Source organism: Cibotium barometz, chromosome 9, assembly GCF_041138505.1.
Source record: "Cibotium barometz isolate CiBa-2024 chromosome 9, ASM4113850v1, whole genome shotgun sequence".
Classification (NCBI taxonomy): Eukaryota; Viridiplantae; Streptophyta; class Polypodiopsida; order Cyatheales; family Cibotiaceae; genus Cibotium; species Cibotium barometz.
Genome location: NC_141054.1, coordinates 53,422,318 through 53,446,163, shown reverse-complemented (window position 1 = coordinate 53,446,163; position 23,846 = coordinate 53,422,318). Strand labels below are relative to the sequence as shown.

Here is a 23,846-nt window from a genome sequence, read left to right as displayed (position 1 = left end):
TCTCTCTCTCTCTAAAAAGTGTGGCAGACACTATAGGCATCTAGTGACAAGGGATAGATAGTTGATGTTTAAAAAGATGGTGTACATTATACAAGGAAGAAGAGTTGAGGGTGTTCAGATTATAAACTTTTGCAGAGTGCATAAAAATAAGAGGCTTATCAACCCACAAGTCAACAGGTCCTCTGTAATGACTATTGGACAAAAGAATTGACCACTTCCTCCTCAATAACTCCACAAATTTTATCTACCTCTTATACCATAATTGACTACTCTAGCACTTGATAATGTAACCTAGGAGTAATCTAACAAGTACTACATTGAAATTTGAGAAAGTGTTCACGGGTTTCTACATGAATTGTGGGGGAGGGAATCATTTTATACTTGAAAATGATAGTTGTATGCTTCACATACATCCATAGTCATTTCTGTAGCCCACCATATTCTTAAACAACTCCACTTAATTTTCATGCATCCATTGATTTTCACACACAACCACCTCAACATATCTAGTCAACTAACATATCCATGCACGACTAGAATCTTCTATTAGTTCACTTTGCTTATTTCCAAATTAATTTATTATTTCCTTCCAAAAATGAACCCTTAAGTATTTGTACTCATCTTTAACCTTTTTCTCATTTACTCATTCACCCTTGTATTTTACTCATCTACCCATTCACCCTTGCATTTTACTTATATTTATTCACTATTCACATCTTTTGCCAAGGCTAATGCGCACATATCCTTATGCATATATATATATATATATAGTTGTCATAGTTCTTTTATAATTTCTTAATACACTTGTATTATGGTTTCCCTTTTCACCCCAATTTGTGCACATAGAAATCCCCAACTTCATTTTTGCACATAGCATTTTTTTAAAAAAAATTCTTAATCTTCCAAAATGCTCATCTAATGTAAACCTCACATTCTCTCACTAAGAAACATCAGAATTATATTTCTCAATTACATCATTACAAGGGAAGAGGGGTCTTACACAATGCTCATCTAATGGAAACCTCACATTCTCTCACTAAGAAACATCAGAATTATATTTCTCAATTACATCATTACAAGGGAAGAGGGGCCTTACACTAATATAAGATGAAAGTTTAGGTTTATCTTGTGTTCTAATGACACGACTTCTAAAACTTCGGGGCAGTAGGTCAAATCAGCACAAATCGTTTTCTATTTTTGAGAACACTGCAAATCTTGTCAAAAGTTGTGTACTACAAGAAAAAAAGCCTTTAGGCACAAGTCTACATCCACCTCTTCGCTTGGAGGGAGATTTGTTATATATTGTCATCGTTAGGCGCAAAGATGAAGGTGTAAAATAAGACTAAATCTAGACATAGCTTTGGTATAGATGGGTACCATGCATGCCTTAGCCATTCTTGAATAACCTACCATATAAACAAAAGGGTCTTTTCTAGCATAATGAAATCTTTGGCTAAGCTACCATATAAATAAAAGGGTCTTTTCTTAGCATAATGAAATCTTTCTTTTTGACAACTTACGCATAGTTGTCTTGTTGTTAATCTTAATCATGTTTTATTTCCACTTTTAATCATTTCATTAGCTTTTAATACATGGTTTGCTTCGACATATTGATCCTACCTTGGCACAATTCCAACACACTTTCACATACACATCAACATTATATATGAATTGATGCTAGCTTCATGTGCATAGCATTATATTACCTTCATGAAACTATAGTTTACACGTGCAACAACTCAACACACATGGAGTGAAGTCCAATGAAAGAAAACAAAAGGACGGAAAATTAGGACATATATTACTTAAGACCCAAGACAAGCAAAAGCCGTCTTGATTATGGTTTAACACTCTCTCTCTCTCTCTCTCTATATATATATATGTGTGTGTGTGTGTGAGAGAGAGAGAGAGAGAGAGAGAGAGAGAACCTACACCTACACGTTGAAAAATAATCAATCTCATGAATTAAAAGCGTTTTCAAAATGGACTTTTCATTGTTATTCACTTGCTAAATCATCGCGTTTTCAAAATGGACTTTTCATTGTTATTCACTTGCTAAATCATCCAGTCATATTGTAAGTTTTGGAAACCTTCATTTAAATTAAGCCTTCACAAAATGTAGAACAAGATTCAAAGATTGCTTGACATTAAGTCAAAATATAAAAGTTTCTAATATTCGATATTCGATTTTCAGCTCTTAAAACTTTAAAATGCCCTACTATTAGTTTTGGCTTATATTTCTGTTGCAGAAGGGAGAGACTAAGTGATGGGTAGCAGTTTTTCACTTACGTTAACAAATTTAAGTGGAAAATAGGGAAACCTTGCTTAAGACTCTTTAATCAAACTGCTTGAGACTTTTTAATCAAACTGTCAAATAAACCATACAATAATCCCCCACTTTTAAGCATGGCAGGCCGATTGCATGCCCATTTTAAATTTCTTCTTGTGGTCTTTACTACTCAATCATAACATGTTGTTATCTATGTTAAACTCTTCTCTAAGCTCCCTTACAACTTGCCTAGTTGGGTAACACAGGGAAAAAAAAGAGGGAGGGAGGGAGGGAGCGGGGGGGGGGGGGGGGGGACAATTGGATGTAGCATAAATAATTTAGAATGAGCCAGTAATGAACAAGATTTAAAACATTGAAGAGACCAACCAACTACAAATCGATAGAGTCGTCAGCCCTTGCAAAATATATGGATAATAATACATATCATCAAGTTGCTAAATATATGGGTAATAATACATATTATCAATCAACCCTTGCTAAAGTTACATCGTCACCAACCACAAAGACATAGGATTTGGTTATTATTACTCCATAGTAGGACTCTGGTCGTTGAGAAAACAAAATGACCCAAATTAGAATCTTTTGCAGGCTTTCTCTCTCTCTACACCACTATTGGCATCTAGTGACAAGGGATGGACAGTTGAAAAGATGGTAAACATTATACAGCGAAGAAGAGTCGGGGCTTTTTTGATTAGAGTGTATCAAAATGAGAGGCACATCACCCCACAAGTCGACAAGTCCTCTATGGAGAACCTACAACAACCCAACCAGCACAAGAGCCTACCAAGGCAAGGCAAGGCATGTGGCTGGGGAGCCTCAGCACTAACACTACATAGATATATAAGCTCGACAAAACAAGCACTATATACGAGTAATGGTGCTGCTTGAAGCATGGCAGCCATCAGAAGAGGTCCTTCTGCCAAAACAAAAAGAAAGGCTTAGACAAAACTGTGTGGAAGCCGAGCAAAACATACCAGCTGGTAATTCCGTGTACTACTACTCTGATAACAACCGATTTCTGCATGGGTTGAGATCACTTGTTGAAAGCTGGGAAGAGAGGAGAGCTTGCTGCAGCTGCTGTTGCTGTTGCAGGAGTACCTTCTCTCTTCATGCGGCTAGGGGTCTTCTTGTACGTGAGAAACTCGTCCAGCTTGGGCAGCTTTGCAGCCACCTCTTCAATCTCCATCTCCAGCATTTTCAGCTCACTCCTCACAAGCGCCTGGGCCTCCTCGACTTGCAGGTCATCGTCAAACTTGGGCCCATCATCCATCACCCCATCTTGATTGCTTTCGCCCACCTTGTTTGCTGCGCTTCTGGGCGCTTCTGGCTGAAGCTGCTTGCTTCTTGGAGCTTCCTGCAACGGGGTTATAGCTGCTGCTGCTGCAAGCATCGCAGCTTTGGACTCGTCCTTGCTTAAGGTGGTTCTAGGCCCTTCTGCAAGCTTTCTTGTAGGGGTTTTCAGTGGGGCACCACTGCTAGTAGACGTTAACTCGGCTGATTTGCTTACTGAGTCCATGCTTCCTGCTGCAGATGCTTCTGGCTGGAGCTTGCAGCTTGCCGGGGATTCCGACGAGGTTCTGTTTACCATAGCTCTGCTTTCCTCCTTGTTAAAGATCCTTCTGGATGCTTCTAGAAGCTTGCTTGTCGAAGCTTTGAGAGGGGTTCTTGTCACCGTAGCTGCGGGTTTCGCAAGGCCATCAGCTGATGATAAGCTCTCGTACTCGTAGGCTGCTTGTTTCACTCTTCCCTTTGCAGCATTATCAGTACAATGATCCTGTGATACTGCATTCGCATCAACAACCCTTCGTGGTAGACTCTGCATACTTGCCATCTCCCCGCCACATTCTTGCTCGACTACCTGGCTTTCTCTCACCCCCACAATGTTGCTTTCATCGTCGTCAACTCCACCAACACTAAGAATCCCACTGTCTGCCTGCGTGATCATGAAGCCCTCAAACACACCTCCACAAGCCTCAGTAGGCACATTTAATTCCTCTATTTCTTGGGTTTGTGAGGCATGCATGGCGTCCCCTGCACCTGCACCTGCCTCTGCACTGTGGTCTCTCGTGGGAGAGAAAAGCTCAAGTGGGTTGTCTTTGGCAGTGACGAGCTCGGCAAACGACCCTTCGATGAGGGCTAGAAGGGTTTCTCTGTTGGCTGGCTCGGAGAGGGCAAGGCCCTCCTCTCTCAATTTGCTTTCCATCCAAGCTTTACCGATGTCATTGAGCCCCTTCATCCAGCTGAGCCATGAGTTCTCTGATGCTACACTTGCTGAAGAAGAACTAGGAGAAGCAATGGTGGCCCTGGCAGTCTCTACTAACCTTTCACTCTTGCAGTTCTCCAGCTGTGCATTTGCCTCTGACCTTGCTCCCAACTTGGACTGCCTCTCCACCTCTGCGTCCGTCGCGGTCACATATGGGCTCAAGCTGATGAGAGCAAACACACAGAGAGCTGTGGAGAGGAGGAGGGGTGTGAAGTAGACCAGGATGCGGAAGAGGGGAGGCGTGAGAAGAAGCAGAAGCAAGCAAGACACCTTTGGATGGTCTCTCAAGAAGGTGAAAGCTTGAGTTAGCTGTGTAGCCATAGCTATGGAGAAAAGAAACGCGAGCAAAGCAGTGGGTGAAATAAAAGCGCAGTACCCCGGAGGGTTTCTTCTTCAGAGCCGCAATAATAATCCGGATTAGGCCAGCTTAGTGCTGATCAAGTTTGTTAATAACATTGATTATCGCCATTAGGAAAGGGTTACGATGTAACCAAAGTAGAGAAGTTTCTCGACGCGTCAAGCAAAGCAGTAGTGATTAAGCGGGTCTACACTCAATTAGATTAATTAAGCGAGGAAGAGACCTAATTATGCTCAGTTAACTTAAGTAAGGCTTCTGCAAGCTAGCAGTCCGAGCTCTTATTTAATTAGAGCTAGGCGGCACCATCAGTGAGCCGTGCACGGAAATTAGCGCCCAACCCAGCATTGCCAACAGCAACAAATGCATGCAGCATGGATTAGAGAGCACTAATGCACTATTTCCATCCATATCTACGGATTGCAGTCCCCTGCTCGATGCGCCAATGAAAGGTATCTACCTACCTGCATTTCTCGAGAGTATAACCCGCAAAAGGATTTTACCAATTCCATCGCCTTTTGCAATTATGATGAAAGCTTTTATTTATATATATATATCGGCACGTACGTGCCTACCTTCAAGTATACTGACTATCCATTTTACAATGTCCAGGCCATTGTTCGAAAAAAAGTATTTTCTCAAAAAGTGGAAAACCTTCCTGTAAAAATTGTGAATGTAAAGAAAAATCTTCAAATTTGAAGGTTTTTGTTCAAAATCTAGAGGTATTTGTACCTTCAAGTTTCAAATTTAAAGGTATTTTTCAAAATATGTAGTGCAAACTACACTAAACTCGGGTTGCTCCAGTTTTAAAAGTATTTTCATATCACAATCATTACTTTCTTTTTCTAACACCTTCGTGATATTCCAATTGTAGTAGTAGCCCCAAAAATGAAGTTGCAAACTTACCCAGACTTGTAAATATATGTTCATTGGGTAGTTTTATATTCCTAGTACTCTATTCCTTTTTTCTAGGAAGGATTTCATATTCATAATGCTCCAATGCCATATTTTTTCTGGACTAAATTTTAAAAATGCCATATTAAAATTTGTTATTGTCTTGATTTTCAAGGGATAAAATCTATATTTTCTCTCTTAGTGCTCCTTGATTTTCAAAGCACAAAATCTATATTTTCTCTCTTAGTGGTGAATCCCTTTGGAGCATTGTCTTTTTTTCCTCCCCAAGGACAAGTCCTTCTATTAGTTTCACTCACTTAACTAGGAATCATCATAATAATAGATTATGTCGCAACTCAACTTCCCAAATAGCATTTGACAAAGGATAACTTCTCTAGGCTACTAGAATCTCTCAAAGAGTTTGATTTCTCTCTTCTATCGAGGATCCTATGAGGTTCATGATGTTGTGTGTGATAATGCTCCTAGAAAAAAGCACTCACTCCATTAACTAAATCATTTCCCTCATGAAGACTAGTTTCAACTTTCTAATATAAAACACTAGGTGGACTCTAGTTTCATCTTGTATGCCATATCTACAATTTGTAGCGCTAACTTAGTATTCTTGCCAACACATTAAGTTAAACATAGTAATCATATCCTCTAAACAGATGTGCGATATATCAAGCTCAACTAGTGTGGATATGTGTGACACGCCAAGATGAAAGCTCCACACTTATGCCATTGGCATGATTGGTAAGATTATGGGTGATATGTCACTAGTGGTTTACAAGTTATATGATAGCCATTTTGGTTTGCTAGAGTTATAGCATAGTTATAAGGCTAGCTTATGTGGTCGAGTTCATACTATGGACTGACCTTTGTATGTTTTAGTAGGCGAGTATCTCCCTTACAGTATGTACTCTTATCTATATCTTATGGTTGTAGAGAAGAGAAGATAATAGAAAAACATTCAGCCGACCATACCTCTTGTGTGCTTGTTTACTCTTGTGTGTGTGTGTGTGTGTGTGTGCATGCGCACATGCGCGTGCGCGTGCACGCTTGTGAGGAGCTTATGTTCACTCCCTCCCCTGCATTCTTCTCATGGTACTATGACACCGGTTTGCATGAAGAACTCAAAAGGTAAGGAAAGGAAGTATTACATGGTAAGGGTAACTCTATCTCTTTCTCTTTGATTTGGAAGTAAATCTCTGTAGGTAGCCACTAGTCAGGACACAACAGTGAGGTGCATTGTCACATCTTGAGACCCCTTTCATGATAAAGTAGAGGAGTATTATATTATGTGGGATGAGACCATAGGACCTTAGTGTTTTTAGAATTTGGATTCAAGACCATTTTGGAGCCCATTTTAGCTCTACAAGTTTTCCACATGCACTTTGTGTGGAAGGATTGAATTTGATTATATATACACAATTTTTGGTTTGATACATAGTACGGCAAAAAATTGGTTATATGACAATCTGTGTAAACAATCTGAGACTTGCAGGTTGGTAGCGAATGCATGTTATGTGATTGGTTACATGACAATCTATGACAATCTGTGTAAAAAAAAATATGAGACTTATAGGTTGTTAGTGGATGTATGTTTATGTGATTGGTTCACATACAGTTGTAGTATAGCAGGTTTATAGTACCGCATGAGGTGACTATGTTGGAGATTACAGGTTTATTGTAAGGGAAGAAGTTTATGCAAGTACTATTTGGTAAGTTTTTGTAGTCTATACCATACTAGGAGTTTCTTTTAGGTGACAAGAAGAAGCCAAAGCTTCTGAAAGAAAATATCACTCCTAAACAGGCATAGGCCTATAAGGCTTAGCATGAGAAAGCCAGTAAAATGATGTACTGGTTTTCTATTAGTATGTCAAATGCTGTGATCAGCATTATATAGGATGCAACAACATAGAAGGATCCATGGGATGGCTTGGTTAAGTTATATAGCACAAGTACCAAGGCAAAAGATATGCAATTGAAGTAAGAGCTACATAATGTGCAGAGGAATGCGATGAATATTGGTGCTTACTCATTGAAAGATAAAGGGCTTACAGATGCCCTCACCTCTATTGAAGTATAAGATCTGCATAATGTGCAAAGGAATGCTATGAATATCAGGATTACTCGTTGAAAGTGAAAGGGCTTACAGATGCCCTCACATTGAATGGACTCGGAAAAGACTATGATCAGTTTCAGAAATCTATCCAAACTCGAGAAAACTTCCCAAGCTTATAGCCCTTCTGATTATTGAGGAGATGAATGTTGGGAGTAAATCATATTTGGTGTGAAACATGGAGGATCATGCCTTCCACATGGACACAGGTAGAAGTGGAGGCATATCTTCATTTAGAGGCTAAAGTACATGCCATTTTAGAAACAAAAATTATGGTAATTTAATGCACAAACATGTGCTCTAGAGGTAGGGGGAGCCATAAAGACTGAGGTGAATGAAAAGCAGAATGACTTTGCTTTTCCACCTTCCGTACCTCCACTTGTACCAACTCCGGCCAGGGAGCGGGCTAGCTTCAAGGATTGTACCACTAGTACCCACACAACTGATGCAATTTCTAAGACAAAAAAAAACAAATCAACCCATATCTCTAAACTTATCACTAAGTTTGATGGATCAAGGGATCCCATTCCTCATTTGAAGATGTTTAACCTGATTTGTGATTATGAAGAATTAGGCCATGTAGAAGACCAAATCATGGTGAGTGCATCACCCTTGATAGAAAAGCAGGACAATGGCTTTGATCACAAAAACATGAAGGCAAGGTTACCTTTGATACCTTAAAAGAGGCCTTCAAAGTCGGGTATTCAAGACAGCGAACTCGATGGAGTCTGGTCGAATAGTTTTATAGTGTAAAGCAGAAAGAGGGATAATCCATCTGGGACTATATCAACTGGGTGAGATATCTTCACTCTCGCTTAGGGATAAGTTCTCTAATGAGAGACTCATCGGTCCATTCCTAGAGGGACTTGAAACTGTAGCCTTGCATAATTCCCTATATATGCTCTTGGACATGCCTCCTTCGAGTAGTGTTGTAGAAGCACCATGGATTTTGAAGACAATTTCAAGGGAACACATCCCCAAGAATTCCATGAAGGCACTTCTGAAGCTTCCTTTAAAACCACAAGCACAAAATGTGAGGGGAAAGGGAAGGAATCCTCTTTAGGAAATAGGTAGAGCAGCTAGCAAGCATAAAATCTGTGAGGGTAAAGGGAAGGAACCCTCTTTAAGAAATAGGTAGAGTAGCTAGCAACTGCATTGATGCAACAAATGACCCAACAATGGAGAATAGGTGAAGGCAAGCCGATCAACCTCATCTCTATCCCAAGAGAGAACTAGTGTGGTGCCCGATTTGCTGAGCAAACCAAGTATGGAGTGTCCACATTTGAGACCTAGACCAACTCTCTATTTGTGCTTCCAGAGATGGAAAATCGTAAAACATCAAACTACTACCACCAAAGAGCTACTCAAGCTAGGCCCTTACCACTACATGCCTCATCGCCTAATCCGAGGCAACCGCTGGCTTTGCTAGCACCTGCACATCACAATGCACCTCAACCTAGCCATGAATTGGCCAAGGGAGGTATCCTCAGGGTACCCGACGTGAGGTTGCTGGGTGATGGCCTCTATAACACCACCAAAACAGACACACAATAAGAAAACGTAAAGGGATCAAACTGGGTGGACGATAAGATCCCAGCTCCAAGGGCACCAATTAACTTTGCACCTATCCTCTATCCTTTAGCTAACACTTTCGAACACCTCAACACCCTCCAATTTGACTCAGTTGACTCCTCTAGTTATCCTCCTAGGTTAGGTCTGACCTCCAACACCTTTGATCTTCCACCCATATAACCCAATTGACCTCCTCTAACAACCAATTGATCTAAATCGTCCCTAGCTAACACACAACTAACTGTAAACTGAATCAGATGGTTGATGCTGACTCTGGTCTAATATGAGTCCTTCAGACTCTCTTATTATCCTCTAGCATCAGCTAACCTTAGATCCACAACCTTAGGACCTCATTGAACTCTTTTGCTGATGCTCCGTTAATCTTCTGTTGATTCCTGCTTGACTAAATCTGATTGAAACTGATTCAACTGACTGAATTAGATCTAGCTGATTCAGCTATCTCAACTGAATCAAAAACTTTCTCTCACGTGTCCTTCGACACTCCCTGACTCTCAAAAACTCTATCCAAACATGTATCCAACACTATACACTTAGCTGATTGCAACTGACTCATAGCTGACTCTGGATCACCATTCTGCCCACTACCTCGTCTAACTGCTGACTGTTGTGATAGTTGACTACTACTGACAATTCTTTGACTGTCAGTAGTAGTCAACTGTTGTGACAGTTGACTACTACTGACAATTCTTTGACTGTTAGATCATGATCATAAACAACTTGAAAATCTGTAGGATCTCCAAAAAATGAGCCTGCAGGCAACCACTCTTATGCACGTATGTGCCTACATTCAAGTATACTGGATATCCATTTTACAATGTCCAGACCAGTGTTCGAAAAAAAGTACTTCCCCAAAAAGTGGAAAACCTTCATGTAAAGATTGTGAAATTATTTATAAAGGAAAATCTTTTTCGATGCCTTCGTGATATTCCAATTGTAGTAGTCACCCGAAAAATGAAGTTGCAAACTTATAAACACTTATAAATATATGTTCATTGGGTAGTTTTATATTCCTAGTGTTCTACTACTTTTTTCTCTTGGGGGGCTAAGGATTTCATATTCATAATGCTCTAGTGCCATATTTTTATCGGCTAAATTTTAAAAATGCTGATTAAATTTTGTTATTGTCTTCATTTTCAAGTGACAAAATCTATATTTTCTCTCTTAGTGCTCCTTGATTTTCAAAGCACAAAATCTATATTTTTTCTCTTAGTTCTAAATCCCTTTGGAGCATTGTCTTTTTTTTAACCCAAAGAAAGGTCCTTCTATTAGTTTCACTCACTTAACTAGGAATCATCATAATAATAAATTATGTCACCTCAAATGCAACTCAACTTCCCAAATAGCATTTGACAAAGCATAACCTCTCTGGGATACTAAAATATCTCAAAGAGTTTGATATCTCTCTTCTATCAAGGATCCTATGAGGTTCATGATGTTATGTGTGATCATGCTCCTATAAAAAAGCACTCACTCCATTAACTGAATTATTTCCCTCATGAAGACTAGTTTCAACTTTCTAATATGAAACACTAGGTTGATTCTAATTTCATCTTGTATGCCATATCTACAATTTATAATGTTAATGTGGTATTCTTGTCAACACATTAAATAAACATAGTAATCATATCCTCTAAACAGATGTGCAATTTGTTGAGATATCAAGCACAACTAGTGTGGATATGCATGACACGCCAGGATGACAGCTCCACACTTATGCCATTGGCATGGTTGTTGAGATTATGGGTGATATACTGCCAATAGTTTACAGGTTATATGATAGCCATTTTTGTTTGCTAGAGTTATAACATAGTTATAGGGCCAGCTCTTGTAGTCGGGTTCATACTATGGGCCAACCTTTGTATGTTTTAGTAGGTGAGTACTTCCCTTATAGTATGTAATCTTATCTATATATTATGGTTGTATAGAAGAGAAGAGAATAGAAAAACATTTAGCCAACCATATCTCTTATGTGCTTGTCTACTCTCGTGTATGTGTGTGTGTGCTTGTAAGGAGCTTATGTTCATTCCCTTCCCTATATTCTTCTCATGGTACCATAACACCAGTTTGTGTGAAGAGATCAAGAGTTACGTAAGCAAAGGAAGCAATACATGGTGGTAAGGATAACTCTATCTCTTTCTCTTTGATTTAGAAGCAAATCTATGTAGGAGGTAGCTACTAGTCAAGATACAACAGTGAGGTGCATTGTCACATCTTGAGACCCCCTTCATGATGAAGTAGAGGAGCATTATATTATGTGGGATGAGACAATAGGACCTTAGTGTTTTTAGAAATTGGATTCGAGACCATTTCGGGGCCCGTTTTGGCTCTACAAGTTTTCCACATGCACTCTACATGGAAGTGTTGAATTTAATTGTATATGCACAATTTTTGGTTTGATACATAGTTATGGCAAAAATTTAGTTATATGATAATTTACGAAAAAAATCCGAGACTTGTTGGTTGTTAGCGGATATATGTTTATGTGATTGATTCACATATAGTTGCAGTATAGTAGGTTTATTGTACCGCATCATGAGGTGACTATGTTGGAGATTACAGGTTTACTGTAAGGGAAGAAGTTTATGCAAGTACTATTTGGTAAGTTTTTGTAGTCTATACCATACTAGGAGTTCCTTTTACGTGTCAAGAAGAAGACGAAGCTTTCAAAAGAAAATATCACTCCTAAACAGGCATAGGCCTATAAGGCTTAGTATGAGAAAGCTAGTAAAGTGATGTACTCATTTTCTATTAGTGTGTCAAATGCTGTGATCAGCATTATACAGGATGCAACAACATATAAGGATGCATGGGATGCCTTGGTTAAGTTATATAACACGAGTACCAAGGTAAAAGATATGTAGTTGAAGTAAGAGTTGCATAATGTGCAAACCTCTATTGGAACTCCAATTAATGACCATGACTTGGTGTTAGTCACATAGAATGGACTCGGCAAAGACTATAACCAGTTTCATACATCTATCCAAACTCGAGAAAATTTCCCAAGCTTATAGCCCTTTTGATTATTGAGGTCATAAATGTTGGGAGTAAATCATCTTTGGTGGGAAACATGTAGGATCATGCCTTCCACATGGACACAGGTAGAGCTAGAGGCATATCTTCAGTTAGAGGCCGAGGTACATGCCATTTTAGAAACAAAAGTTATGGTTAGCAAACAAGAATCGAATGCGTAAATAGGTTTCCTAGAGGTAGGGGGAGCCACAAAGACCAAGATGAGTGGCCAAAGTGAAAATAGCATGGAATGTTATTATTATGGCAAACCAAGTCATATAGTAAAGGATTGCTATAAAAAGCAGATGACATTTAAAGTGAGAAGTTGCACCAAGGAAACTATGCATCTTTAAGTAAGCAAGTTGAATATAAAAGTGAGAAGCTTTTTATGATGCAACATATATGCTTAATTGTATGGCTATAAACGTACAAAATCCTAGAGATTTATGGTGTGATAATTCAAGTGATTTTAACCACGACCAATCATGGAGAGTGGCTTAGAGGTATGCAAAAAATAGAAAAACAAGGATATGTGAAAATGTGGAATCATACTATGCATCATACTATGTGAAAATGTGGAATCATACTATGCATCCTATTTTGCATGTTGGTAAGGTGCCATTGTCTATGTAAGATGGCAAAATGAAGTACATGGCTAGTGTACTTCATGTTCCAAACATTACAAAAAACTTGGTTTCTTTTGGACAAATAGTTTGAAAGTGAGGTTTATGTTAAGATGTCAAGCTCAATATGAGCTGATACTTATAATGTGCTTGGACGACCATTCCATCTTTACACCACCACTCTAGTGTAACAGATCTTCGTCAGTGCTTCTATAACTAGATTACACCTACCTAGTCCAATCGAGTTATGGCATAAATATCTTGCCAACTAACCTACTTAATGTGTTTACATTATAGACCGCTTGTACATAGTACTCTAGTACTTATTTTGATTTTCACTTATTTTTTGTAGACCTATTTTGAGAGCAATAAGAAGAAGAAGATTTCATCTTTCCATCTATGTGTGTGTCTTACCCATTATTGTGTAAGTGTGTGTGTACTTGCAAGAGCTCAAGCTCTCTCTCCTCCCCCAATCTTTTCATGGTATCAGAGTGTGGTTCAGGCTCAGGAATTGAGCGGCAACTACAAGAAGGTACAAAGGCAAAGAAAGTAGAGCATCATCATCTCTTCTCCTTCTTGTTTTGGTAATACACTCCCTCGGTAGATCTTGGAGCTACACATCTTCGATTGAGGAGTTATCTTCATAGGTGTGGAGGCAGTACTTCTAAGGTGCACAGTACTTTGTACCACAATTATGGAGGCAAGATTTGCATTTCATACATAAACCAAACACATAGAGTTTCATTATCACTTCATTAGAGAGAAGGTCTTAGCAGGAGATGTTAATATCATGTACGTCAGTAGGAGGAGCAGGTAGTTGATATTTTCACCAAGGCCTTGGGAGCAAACATATAGAGGTTCACTATCACTTCATTAGAGAGAAGGTCTTAGTAGGAGATGTTAATCTCATGTACATCAACACCAGAGGAGTAGGTAGCTCATATTTTCACCAAGGCCTTGGGAGCAAAGAAGCTTCATAGATTCTACACTATGCTTGGAGTCTTGGAGATAGAGTTGAGCTTGAGAGGGAGTGTTAAGATATCAAGCTTAACAGGAGCTGATAGTACTCATGATGTACCTAGGTGAGACTGTTAGTATATGTTCACTGCTTGCCTCTCTCTCAGCATGTATCTCACATTGATGTATGGTGCACATTTGTACAACCCCCATTACGAGGAGAAGCCATTGGTGCACATCTTTAGTGGGAACCCCGACTTAGATGATGGAAGGAGTCATAGTTATAACCGTTCATGGTTAGGAGATGATGAGGGGTACAAGCATTAGATGGGGTCCAAGGAATATTCCTTGGAATATTCACTTGGATACTAGTTTCATCATTAGAGGGCGGTGGGACGCGTTATGAATACGCGGGCAGTGAGCCGCGTCAATGCAGCATAGCCACCCACAACTTGGACGTGTCCATCGCACTACTTGCCGCACTATAAATAGACATAGTTGGCACAAGCTAAGGCATCTGATGCTTGTGAGCATATATTCCCTATAGTCTCAGTATGCCCTCCATCCAGAGTCTGTCTAGATTTCCATCTAAGCTCTACACTAGAGCACACGGGTGGATAGTACCATCATATTGTACCTATCTCTTGTTTGGTATAATCAGAATTTTAAAATTCTCTCCATTCTCTTTATTGCATTGTCTAGTGTACTTTCTCTTGTTGTATCTTTCTTCGTTGTGTATCCTTTTTCCACTGTGCCATATTCCTACATGATGGTATCAGAGCTATAGGTGCTCTTAGCAACAATAGTACACAAAGTCTAGTCTTTCTTTGCATAGAAGTAGCTTGGAGTGATGCCTACTTCAGGGTCTGGTGTTGCCTGCTCGCTACTATTCCAGTGCTGCACTCCGTCCACCTGCCTTCACTGAAGGAAAGTTAGATGAGGCAAACTAAACTCTTTGGAAGTTCAAAATTAACGCCATCCTTGATTCCTATGAGCTACTAGAGATCGTTCTTCTAGTAATAGACCAAGAACCGGTGAAAACCATTGACCCTTACAAGAATGATTCCACCAGATGATGCTCTTCTTCAGGCATGGAAGCGACACAATGTATATGCACTTTGCACCATTGTTACACCAGTGTAAGTGATTTTATTCTTAATCTAATTCAACACACAATGAAGGCATCTATGGATTGGACTATACTGAGGAATCAGTATGAGACCCGCAATCAGACCAAGATTCAAAATGTGGATTATCAGCTTACTGCTGAAACGTTTGTTGAAGGAGAGGTTGCAGAAGAATTTATCTCTCGGATCAAAAACTTGCAAGACCAGATGGCTGCTGTGGGAATCATGAAGACCAATGAAGAGTTGGCCTAGAGATGCATTCGAATTCTACCGCCAAAGTATGATGGCTTGGTTACGGCACTAAACACCCAGGTTAGAATACCGCCTCTTTCTTTTGAAGAATTTATTGTGCTATGCTATATGAGGAGGAGATACGGTTCAATACTCGTGATGGTGGTGACACTGCATTTACAACCAATGCAAAAGACACATATGGGGCTACTTCTGAAGACAAGAAGAAGTAGTTTTTTGGTGCATGCTACTACTATGACAAGAAGGGTCATACCATTAAAGACTACAGAAAGAAGTAGGCTAATGAGAAGAATAGCACCATGAAGACTTCATGGAAGGGAAAGGAGTCACTCCACAACGCCCAAGCCGAGTTGGAACTCTGGGTCGCCATAGAAGAGGTATTCTCATCTTCGCAGGCTCCAGTTGTTAACTGTTCATGGATTTTGGATGGTGGGGCATCCCAACATATGACCAGCAAAAATGATTGGTATAGTTCCTAGCAACCTTTACAGGAATCTATCAATGTTATTATTGGTAATAATGCTAAATGTCTAGCTGAAGGGTCTGGAACCATCTCATTTGTGTTGTAGCTACTACCTACAGGTGAAGAAAAGAAGTTGTTTGATGTGCTCTACATGCCTCAAATAAAGAGAAACCTACTTTTAGGTGCTACAACAATAATAGATCGTGGCCTTGAAGTACACTTCAAGAAAACAATAACAAAGTGAAACGGGAAAGTACACAGGACCTTGGGAAGCATGCCAATATAAAAATATGAATGCGTGAAAAATACTAGACTGGGTCCCAACTGCCCCCCCAAACGTGTGCTCAAAGCATCCCTGCTTGAGTATTTTTATAGACTTTTATTCCATAAAAAATAGGGTACATGGCTATTTTAGCCCAAGATTGCTCTACAAGATTCCTTTTTATAAAAAATAGAATGCATGGCTATTTTAGCCCAAGCTTGCTCTGCAAGATTTCCTTTTTACAAAAATTGGGTAATAAAATATTTCAATAATCTCACTCCTATGGGTGGCAGTCCTCCGATTTAGGAGGACTGGACAACCGTCCTCGGTTGTAACTATCAACACACATTAATTGTTCACATTGGTCAATGTCTTTACATAATTAATTGGATTCACTCACAATAATTAATTGGATTCACTCCCAATATCCTTACAGACATCGCACGTGTCTTAGATTTATCGGATTCACTCACAATCAAACTCATAAAACTTTTACATGTATCACACATGTCTTAGAGTTTGATTGGATTCACTCACAACCAAAATCCTACATTGGATTCACTCACAATGTTTTCATACGCGTTACACGTATTCACAGAGCACGTCTCATACGTGTCACAACTGGTTGGATTCACTAACAACCAACTAGGTTCACCCTCTAAAGAATCAGATTCACTCTTGATTCTTATACACACTGGGTCACTCTTATCAAGAATTAATTCAGAAAAGTTGATCGGATTCACTCACAATCAAACTCCTACATTGGATTCACTCACAATGTTTTCATATGCGTGTCACACGTATTCATAAGGTACATCACACGTTTAACACGTGTCACAGAGCTTGTTGGATTCACTCACAACCAAATCTTAATTTGTGATAAGTTATCTGTCACATATAAATATCACTAATTATTCATCATAGACATGTAAAAGAGACATTGTATCAAGGACTTCTATGTGTAATAAATTCTAGTGTCCCATACCACCAGAAATTACCCCACACAAATCTAGAGATAAGTGTACATTGGAATACTTCACACATGATTAAACTTGTGTCCCATACCACAAGATTAATACATAGTGAAAAATTCATAAATTATAGTTCAAGGTGGAAGGGCCAGTTCCTCCAAGGAGTTCTACTTTTTATGTATAAGAACTCTCCTTGAAATTTACAAAAAATCTTAAATAAATTTATTATAAAGATAAACAAATGAATACGTTACCCTAAGAGTCGGAGTAGTCGTCACGGTAGTCTTGTTCTTCATCATCATTGAGCCTAAGTAAATTAACAAATATTAAATAAAAAATGATGACGTAAAAATAAAATCCAAAAGTAAGAGAGCCTTACCATGATGTAATATTGGCTACAAAATCAAAAGGTTAAGAGAAATAAAGAATTTAAAATAATTTACAAATAACTGAAAATATAATTATTGAGTAAAGATGAAGACTTATCATGTGTAAGTCGGGATGATAATTGTTGAAAACTCAACATGGTTCCATGGTAGAGATCATTGGTATAACCTACACATCATGCTTACACCACACATAACAACATGCGTACACTCATGCACAAATTTAAGACTATTATCTTCATGATTATGACATAAACTGTGTAATAAATAATCACATAGCCTAGAATATCGTTGTCCTTGAGCTAGGTGCATAATAGGAAAATTTACTCAAGTCTTGAATCCATGCATATCTATTGGCACATCTAAAGTCATTACGTCCAACGTCTAAACGATGAGAGTATAACAATAACGCTCGAATTGATCTTGCCATGACGCCACTAGAGCGATCCACATATCTATCAATGAGAGGGTTGAAGTGCGTAGTCAACGCTGATGATAATCGCTTTTTCTTTCTTTTCTTTTAAAAAAAATAAAATAAAATAAATTTCTCTCTCCTTATTCACCTTCTTTTCCTTTTCTTCTCTCTCCTCTTCTTCTTCTTTTCTTCTCTCTCCTCTTCTTCTTCTTCTATTTCCTTCTTCTCTTTCTCTTCTCCCCTTCTCCTTCTCTTTCTTCTTCTTCTTCTCTCTCTCTTTTTCTTCTCTCTTCCTCTTCCTCTTCTTCTCTTTCTTTTTCTTCTCCTATCTTCCTCTTCTTCTTTTTCTCTTTCTCTTCTCCCCTTCTCCTTCTCTTCTTCTTTTTCTTCTCTTTCTTTTTCTTCTCCTCTCTTCCTCCTCTTCTTCTTCTCCTCTCTTCCTCCTCTTCTTCTTCTCTTTCTCTTCTCCCATGGCTCTTCTCACGTTGCCACATAGCTTTTATTAATCCCATATGGCATCTTTTGAATAGCGCATACGTCTAAGGGGGAGAAACAATTCGCTTCTGTATTTGTCTCTTCAAGAGACACCTGCTCACTATGTCTATCGGTATTCGTCGTGTCGCTGTCAGTCGATGTAGGTGATGTCGCAACATGTTGTGTTGGTGTTGGCAGTATCCACTGTTCTGTCGCATTTTTGTTGGTGTGCCAGATCGGTGTGGTGCCTGTTGCTCTGCCACCGTCGGCCTGATTGTTGTTGGTGCCTTGAGTTATTCATGGTAGGGTGTGCTTCGGCATCAACTACCGTGCTTGGGCGACCTTCACACACACAGGACCCCTAGTCCCGGACCGTCTGAGTGCCCCAAACACACACACCTTTTTAACGGAGTGTACCCCTCTAATACCACTAAAATGGGAAAGTACATAAGACCTCGAGAAGCATGCCAATACAAAAATACATACGTGAGAAAAACACCAGACTGGGTCCCAACTGCCCCCTCAAGCGTGTGCTCAAAGCATCCCTGCTTGAGTATTTTTATAGATTTTTATTCCATCAAAAACAGGGTACATGGCTATTTTAGCCCAAGCTTGCTTTACAAGCTTCCTTTTTACAAAAAATAGAATGCATGGCTATTTTAGTCCAAGCTTGCTCTACAAGCTTTCCTTTTTACAAAAATTGGGTAGTAAAATATTTCAAAAATCTCACTCGACACATAGATTCTAGATGCTGAGGGGAAGACAGTTGGCAAAGTTGTGAGGAATAAAAATTTGTACAAGATGAGTGCTCTTACAGCTATGTGTAGACAAGGCCACGATTAACATTTCACCTTATAAACCCATTTGCAACCAATGACATTCTTGCCTTGTGGTAAGGCAACCAAATCCCAAGTTTCATTATGGACCAATGCATCCATCTCAACATTTATTGCCTTCTGCCATACATGCTTCCCTTCTGCATAGCATGTAGGTTCCACATGCTTCGCCAAAGAGGTCATATATGTGTAATGCATAGCAAAGTCACAATATGTCAACCTGTCAACTAGATACTTGACCCTTTGGGATCTTCGCAATGCATGCGGATCACTCTAAGCACCTGTCTCACTTTAGCATGTGGAGGCACATATCTATCCTGCCTTGTACCCTGGTGTGTGTAAAACTGGTATGCCAAGCTCCTCATCCAAACTTTCTGAACTTGACGACTCATAACTTGTAATGCCAATTCCTTCAACCTTCCTTTTTCCTTTATCCACAACACTACTCCCAGTGCTTACACTATCATGTCTCAAACGTCCTGACCATGGACGTATAGTGCTACTCTCTAACTCTGCTCGCCCAAACATAGAAGTAGAACTTGTTTGTGGCAAGTTCACATGCACATCAGCATCAATGGAATCAATGACACCCTCATCCTTTGCCTTGTACCAACTAGCAAGTTCATCAAACACCACATCTCGTGAAATAAGCACTTGCCTAGTATGTGGATTGTAACATTTATATGCCTTGCGATCCTGTGCATACCCAACAAAAATGCACTTTTTTACCTTAAGATCTAGCTTCTTCCTTCTCTCATCTGGCACATGCACATAAGCTATGCTACCAAACACTTTGAGGTGTCCAATGTCTGGCCTAAAACCTGTAAGATGCATCTATGGCGTACTTCCATGTATGGCAGTTGTGGGTGTCTTATTAAGTACATACACGACTGTGGCACACGCTTCTACCTAATTAGTCTGGCATGCTCTTTTCATTGAGCATTGCCCTAGCCACATCATCAATGACTCTATTTTTCCTCTCAGAGCAACACCATTTTGCTAAGGTGTGTACCTGCAAGTTAGCTGCCTTCTTATGCCATTCTTTCTCAAGAAGTTCTCAAAAGCATGTGAGGTACCACCTCCATCTGTCCTCAAACATTTTATCCAACAGCCATACTGCTTCTGTGCAAAAGCTTTGAAGTCCAAAAACTTTCCCAACACTTCACTCTTCTCTTTGAGAAAGTAAATCCAAGTCATTCTGCTGAAATCATCAATGAATGTCACATAGTACATGCTGCCTTTAATGTGGATGGATTTTGTGCGGGACCCCATACATCACTATGAACAATCTCAAGTGGCATGCTACTCATGTTGCCTTCTTTAGGAAATGGCAACCTTGCTTGCTTTCCAAACTGGCAAGCCTCACACACATGCATACTCCCATCATACTTGAATCTAGGTAGCCCACCACCAACAACAATGCCTCTTGCCTGCATGTTCTTTAACTTTTGTATGTTCACATGTCCAATCCTTTTATGCCACATTTCAATGTCTTAAACCACATTTCGACTTTTAGAGAACATAGCGGATTTCAACTTAGGAATCCGAGCATCCAATTATTTGAATAATGTGCCTTCTTTCTTGCATTTGGCAATGACTCTACATCCATTTTTGAAATCCTCAACGAAGCAACCATGCTCGTTGAAACGAACCTGTAAACCTTGCTCAACCATTTGACCAACTGAGGCCAAACTCTTTGTAATAGAAGGCACATATAAGACGTCTGACATAGACTTCATTTCATCATTGTGCATCACAAATGACACACTCCCAACATGCGTGATAGCATGCTGAGAATCATCACCTGTCTCCACATAGCCTTTCACATCCATTGGCTTCATATGTTCAAACCATTCACCATGACAAGTCATATGGTTTGATGCTCCAGAGCATATACCAAGTGTCATCACTGTCACCATGTGTCATCATAGACCCCACGACATGTTTCATGGCAAACAAGTGATTTGCACTACCATCATGACTGCTTGATGCAAAATTTTCACTATTTGCATAATTTCCACCATGTTGTGCTCCAAAATTTTCACTATTTGCATAATTTCCACCATGTTGTGCTCTACCCCCTCTCAAATCATTCTGTTTGCGATAACAATCACGAGCCATATGACCAAACTTTCCACAGTAATGGCATTCCACATTTTGCATAGATGCTTGTTGGCCTTGCCAACGTCCTCTTCCACGAGAACTACCTCTACCTCTTTGAGGTGAATATCCACGACCACCTCCAGCACCATTTGAAGGCTGAAAATTCTGTTGTGGTGACCTATCCTGCCATCCACGACCAACACCATGACCTCATGATGCAAATCTCCCCCTTCCTCTAAATCCCTTTTGTGAATAGAAAGCCTGATTCTTGCCATGATCATCATGGCTAGTAGATGCATCATGAAAAGGGTCACTGAGTTTGATTTCCTCAACAAGCAAGAGTGAAACCGACTCATCAAAATCTAGTAAACTTGTACTTCAAAAATAGAGATAGTATCAAAAGACTTGTACTCCTTGCCAAGACCACGCAAGGCAATGTCTACCAAATCATCATTAGGCATTATTATTTGGGGATCGAGGTTTGGCAGGAACCTGACAAGATATTCATTTCTCATTAGAAGTATGCAATAGAGATCCATTCTGTGACTCCGATTGGCTCAGGTACATTAAAGGTACCATTGAGTATGGAATTACATACGTGTTTGGTAACTTCTTAGTGGGATTCTATGACTCCGATTGGCTTGGAGATTGTGACACCAAAAAATCAGTTTCTGGATATTTCTTTTCACTTGGATTCGGTGTGTTCTCTTGGATTCATAAGAAGAAACCCACAATGGCACTTTCTTTAACTAAAGCAGAGTACAAGGCCGCTTGTTTTGCTTCCTATGAGGCCGTATGGTTGAGGAGGATTCTAGCAGATATAGGGATTCCAGCAATGAGGTCAGCCCAAGACCTTATGATGCAACAATCTGAGTTGCATGGCCATTACAAAGTGTCCTATGTTTCATGCTCGCACAAAGCACATTGAGATTTAGTATCATTATGTGCAGGAGTTGATCAAGGATGAGATTGTGGAGCTAGAGTACTATTCTACGTAGCAGAACAAAGGTGCAAGTGCTGATGCTATGCTGGCTTTACCATGAGAGAAGAGCATTCCTCCAAATGAGGTTTTGAGAGACTACTTTAATTTCATAAGGGATTCATCAAATTCCTCACGTGCTTTCTCAACCGCATAATTCGTGCAATTTATCTCTAATGACTCTTTTGTAGAGAGTATGTCTTCCTCTTGAAAGGGGAAGCGGTACTCCTCTAGGTTTTGTATTTTGGTTGCTTTTTTAGGATTGGCCTTATGAGGTTTAGTTACAACCGGTGATCTTGTAAGACACTCAACCATGCTAAGCATGCTCTCCTGAGCTTGCTCTTTGCATTTTGCATATGTCATGTGATCATGATTTTCAATTTGGGCTGGTTGGGCGGTTTCTAGTTTCTGGATTGATCTGCAAGGTGCACTGAGTGAAGAGTCAGAACTTGTTTCATCTTTTGATTTTCTTTGGATTGTCAGGTTTTCATTATGTTTGTCCATGTGACGAGAATGAATTTTCTTTTGGGCTTTTGTATCCTGTGTCATATATGTGGGTGTTGTGGTTTGAGTGGTGGCCTTTGATGTAGATGCTTTTGCATCATGCGTAGCTTCTGGCTCTTTTGGGTTTATGTTTTTCACAGGTTCCTTTTCCTTGTCCTCTTTTTCAACCTTGGTTTTGATAGTTTGTTCTCCCTTGTTTTTCTTGGGTTTTAGAAGGTTTTGTTTTATCTTTTGGTTTTTTCTTTAAGGCATGTTCTTCTACCCGTTTCAAAGTGTTATCTTTTGCATTCTTTTGTACTGTTTCTCGTGCCTTGGCTTGCAATCATGTAAGCACATTCAAGGGTACCATGGATAATTACCCTTTTTGTATACTTAATCACGTAAGCACATTCAAGGGTACCATGGATAATTGCCCTTTTTATACACTTAATATATTTAGAGTTATATTCAGTGAGACTGGCAGCAATGAAGCAACTCGCCTTGGGCAATGTTGGAATATGTGGTCGATGCCACAATGTTCATACAATAGTTGCAAAGTGTCAGTGATTGTGGGCATGGAAGTATTCCAAACTATGTAATCAGCCACCTTGTGCGGTCCACAATAATAGAAACACTGAAGTGTTCGATTAACTGCTTTCCTGAGCAGTTTCTACCCTTTGGACTGTTTTTCCTTGGTGCACGGGAGATGGAGGTTTTGAGTTATTTGTAGATGAATTAGGACATTGGATATTGTCATGACCAAAGGTTTACAATATATACAATACAAAAAAATAGGTGCCTTGTATGCACAATGGGGATTGGGATGGTCGTAGTGATTGCACTTAACATAAGGCATTTAACTCATCATTTGGAGAGGCATTAAGGATGTTTGGTTTTGAAGGATCTCATCCTCTCTTAGAGATGTCGATTGAAAGCTTTTAAGCAAGGCTATAGAATTCATGGAATGACAATTCCGAGATCGATCGTTC

General features: G+C 39.6%; 1 protein-coding gene across 1 annotated transcript; it reads right to left on the bottom strand.

The window, feature by feature from the left end:
- Positions 1–2,735: 2,735 nt before the first annotated feature.
- LOC147635704 (uncharacterized) lies at positions 2,736–4,947 on the bottom strand. The gene has a single exon (XM_086803101.1). It carries the CDS (start codon positions 4,872–4,874, stop codon positions 3,324–3,326), a length of 1,551 nt encoding a protein of 516 aa, XP_086659227.1. The 5' UTR covers positions 4,875–4,947; the 3' UTR covers positions 2,736–3,323.
- Between the last annotated feature and the right edge of the window lie 18,899 nt (positions 4,948–23,846).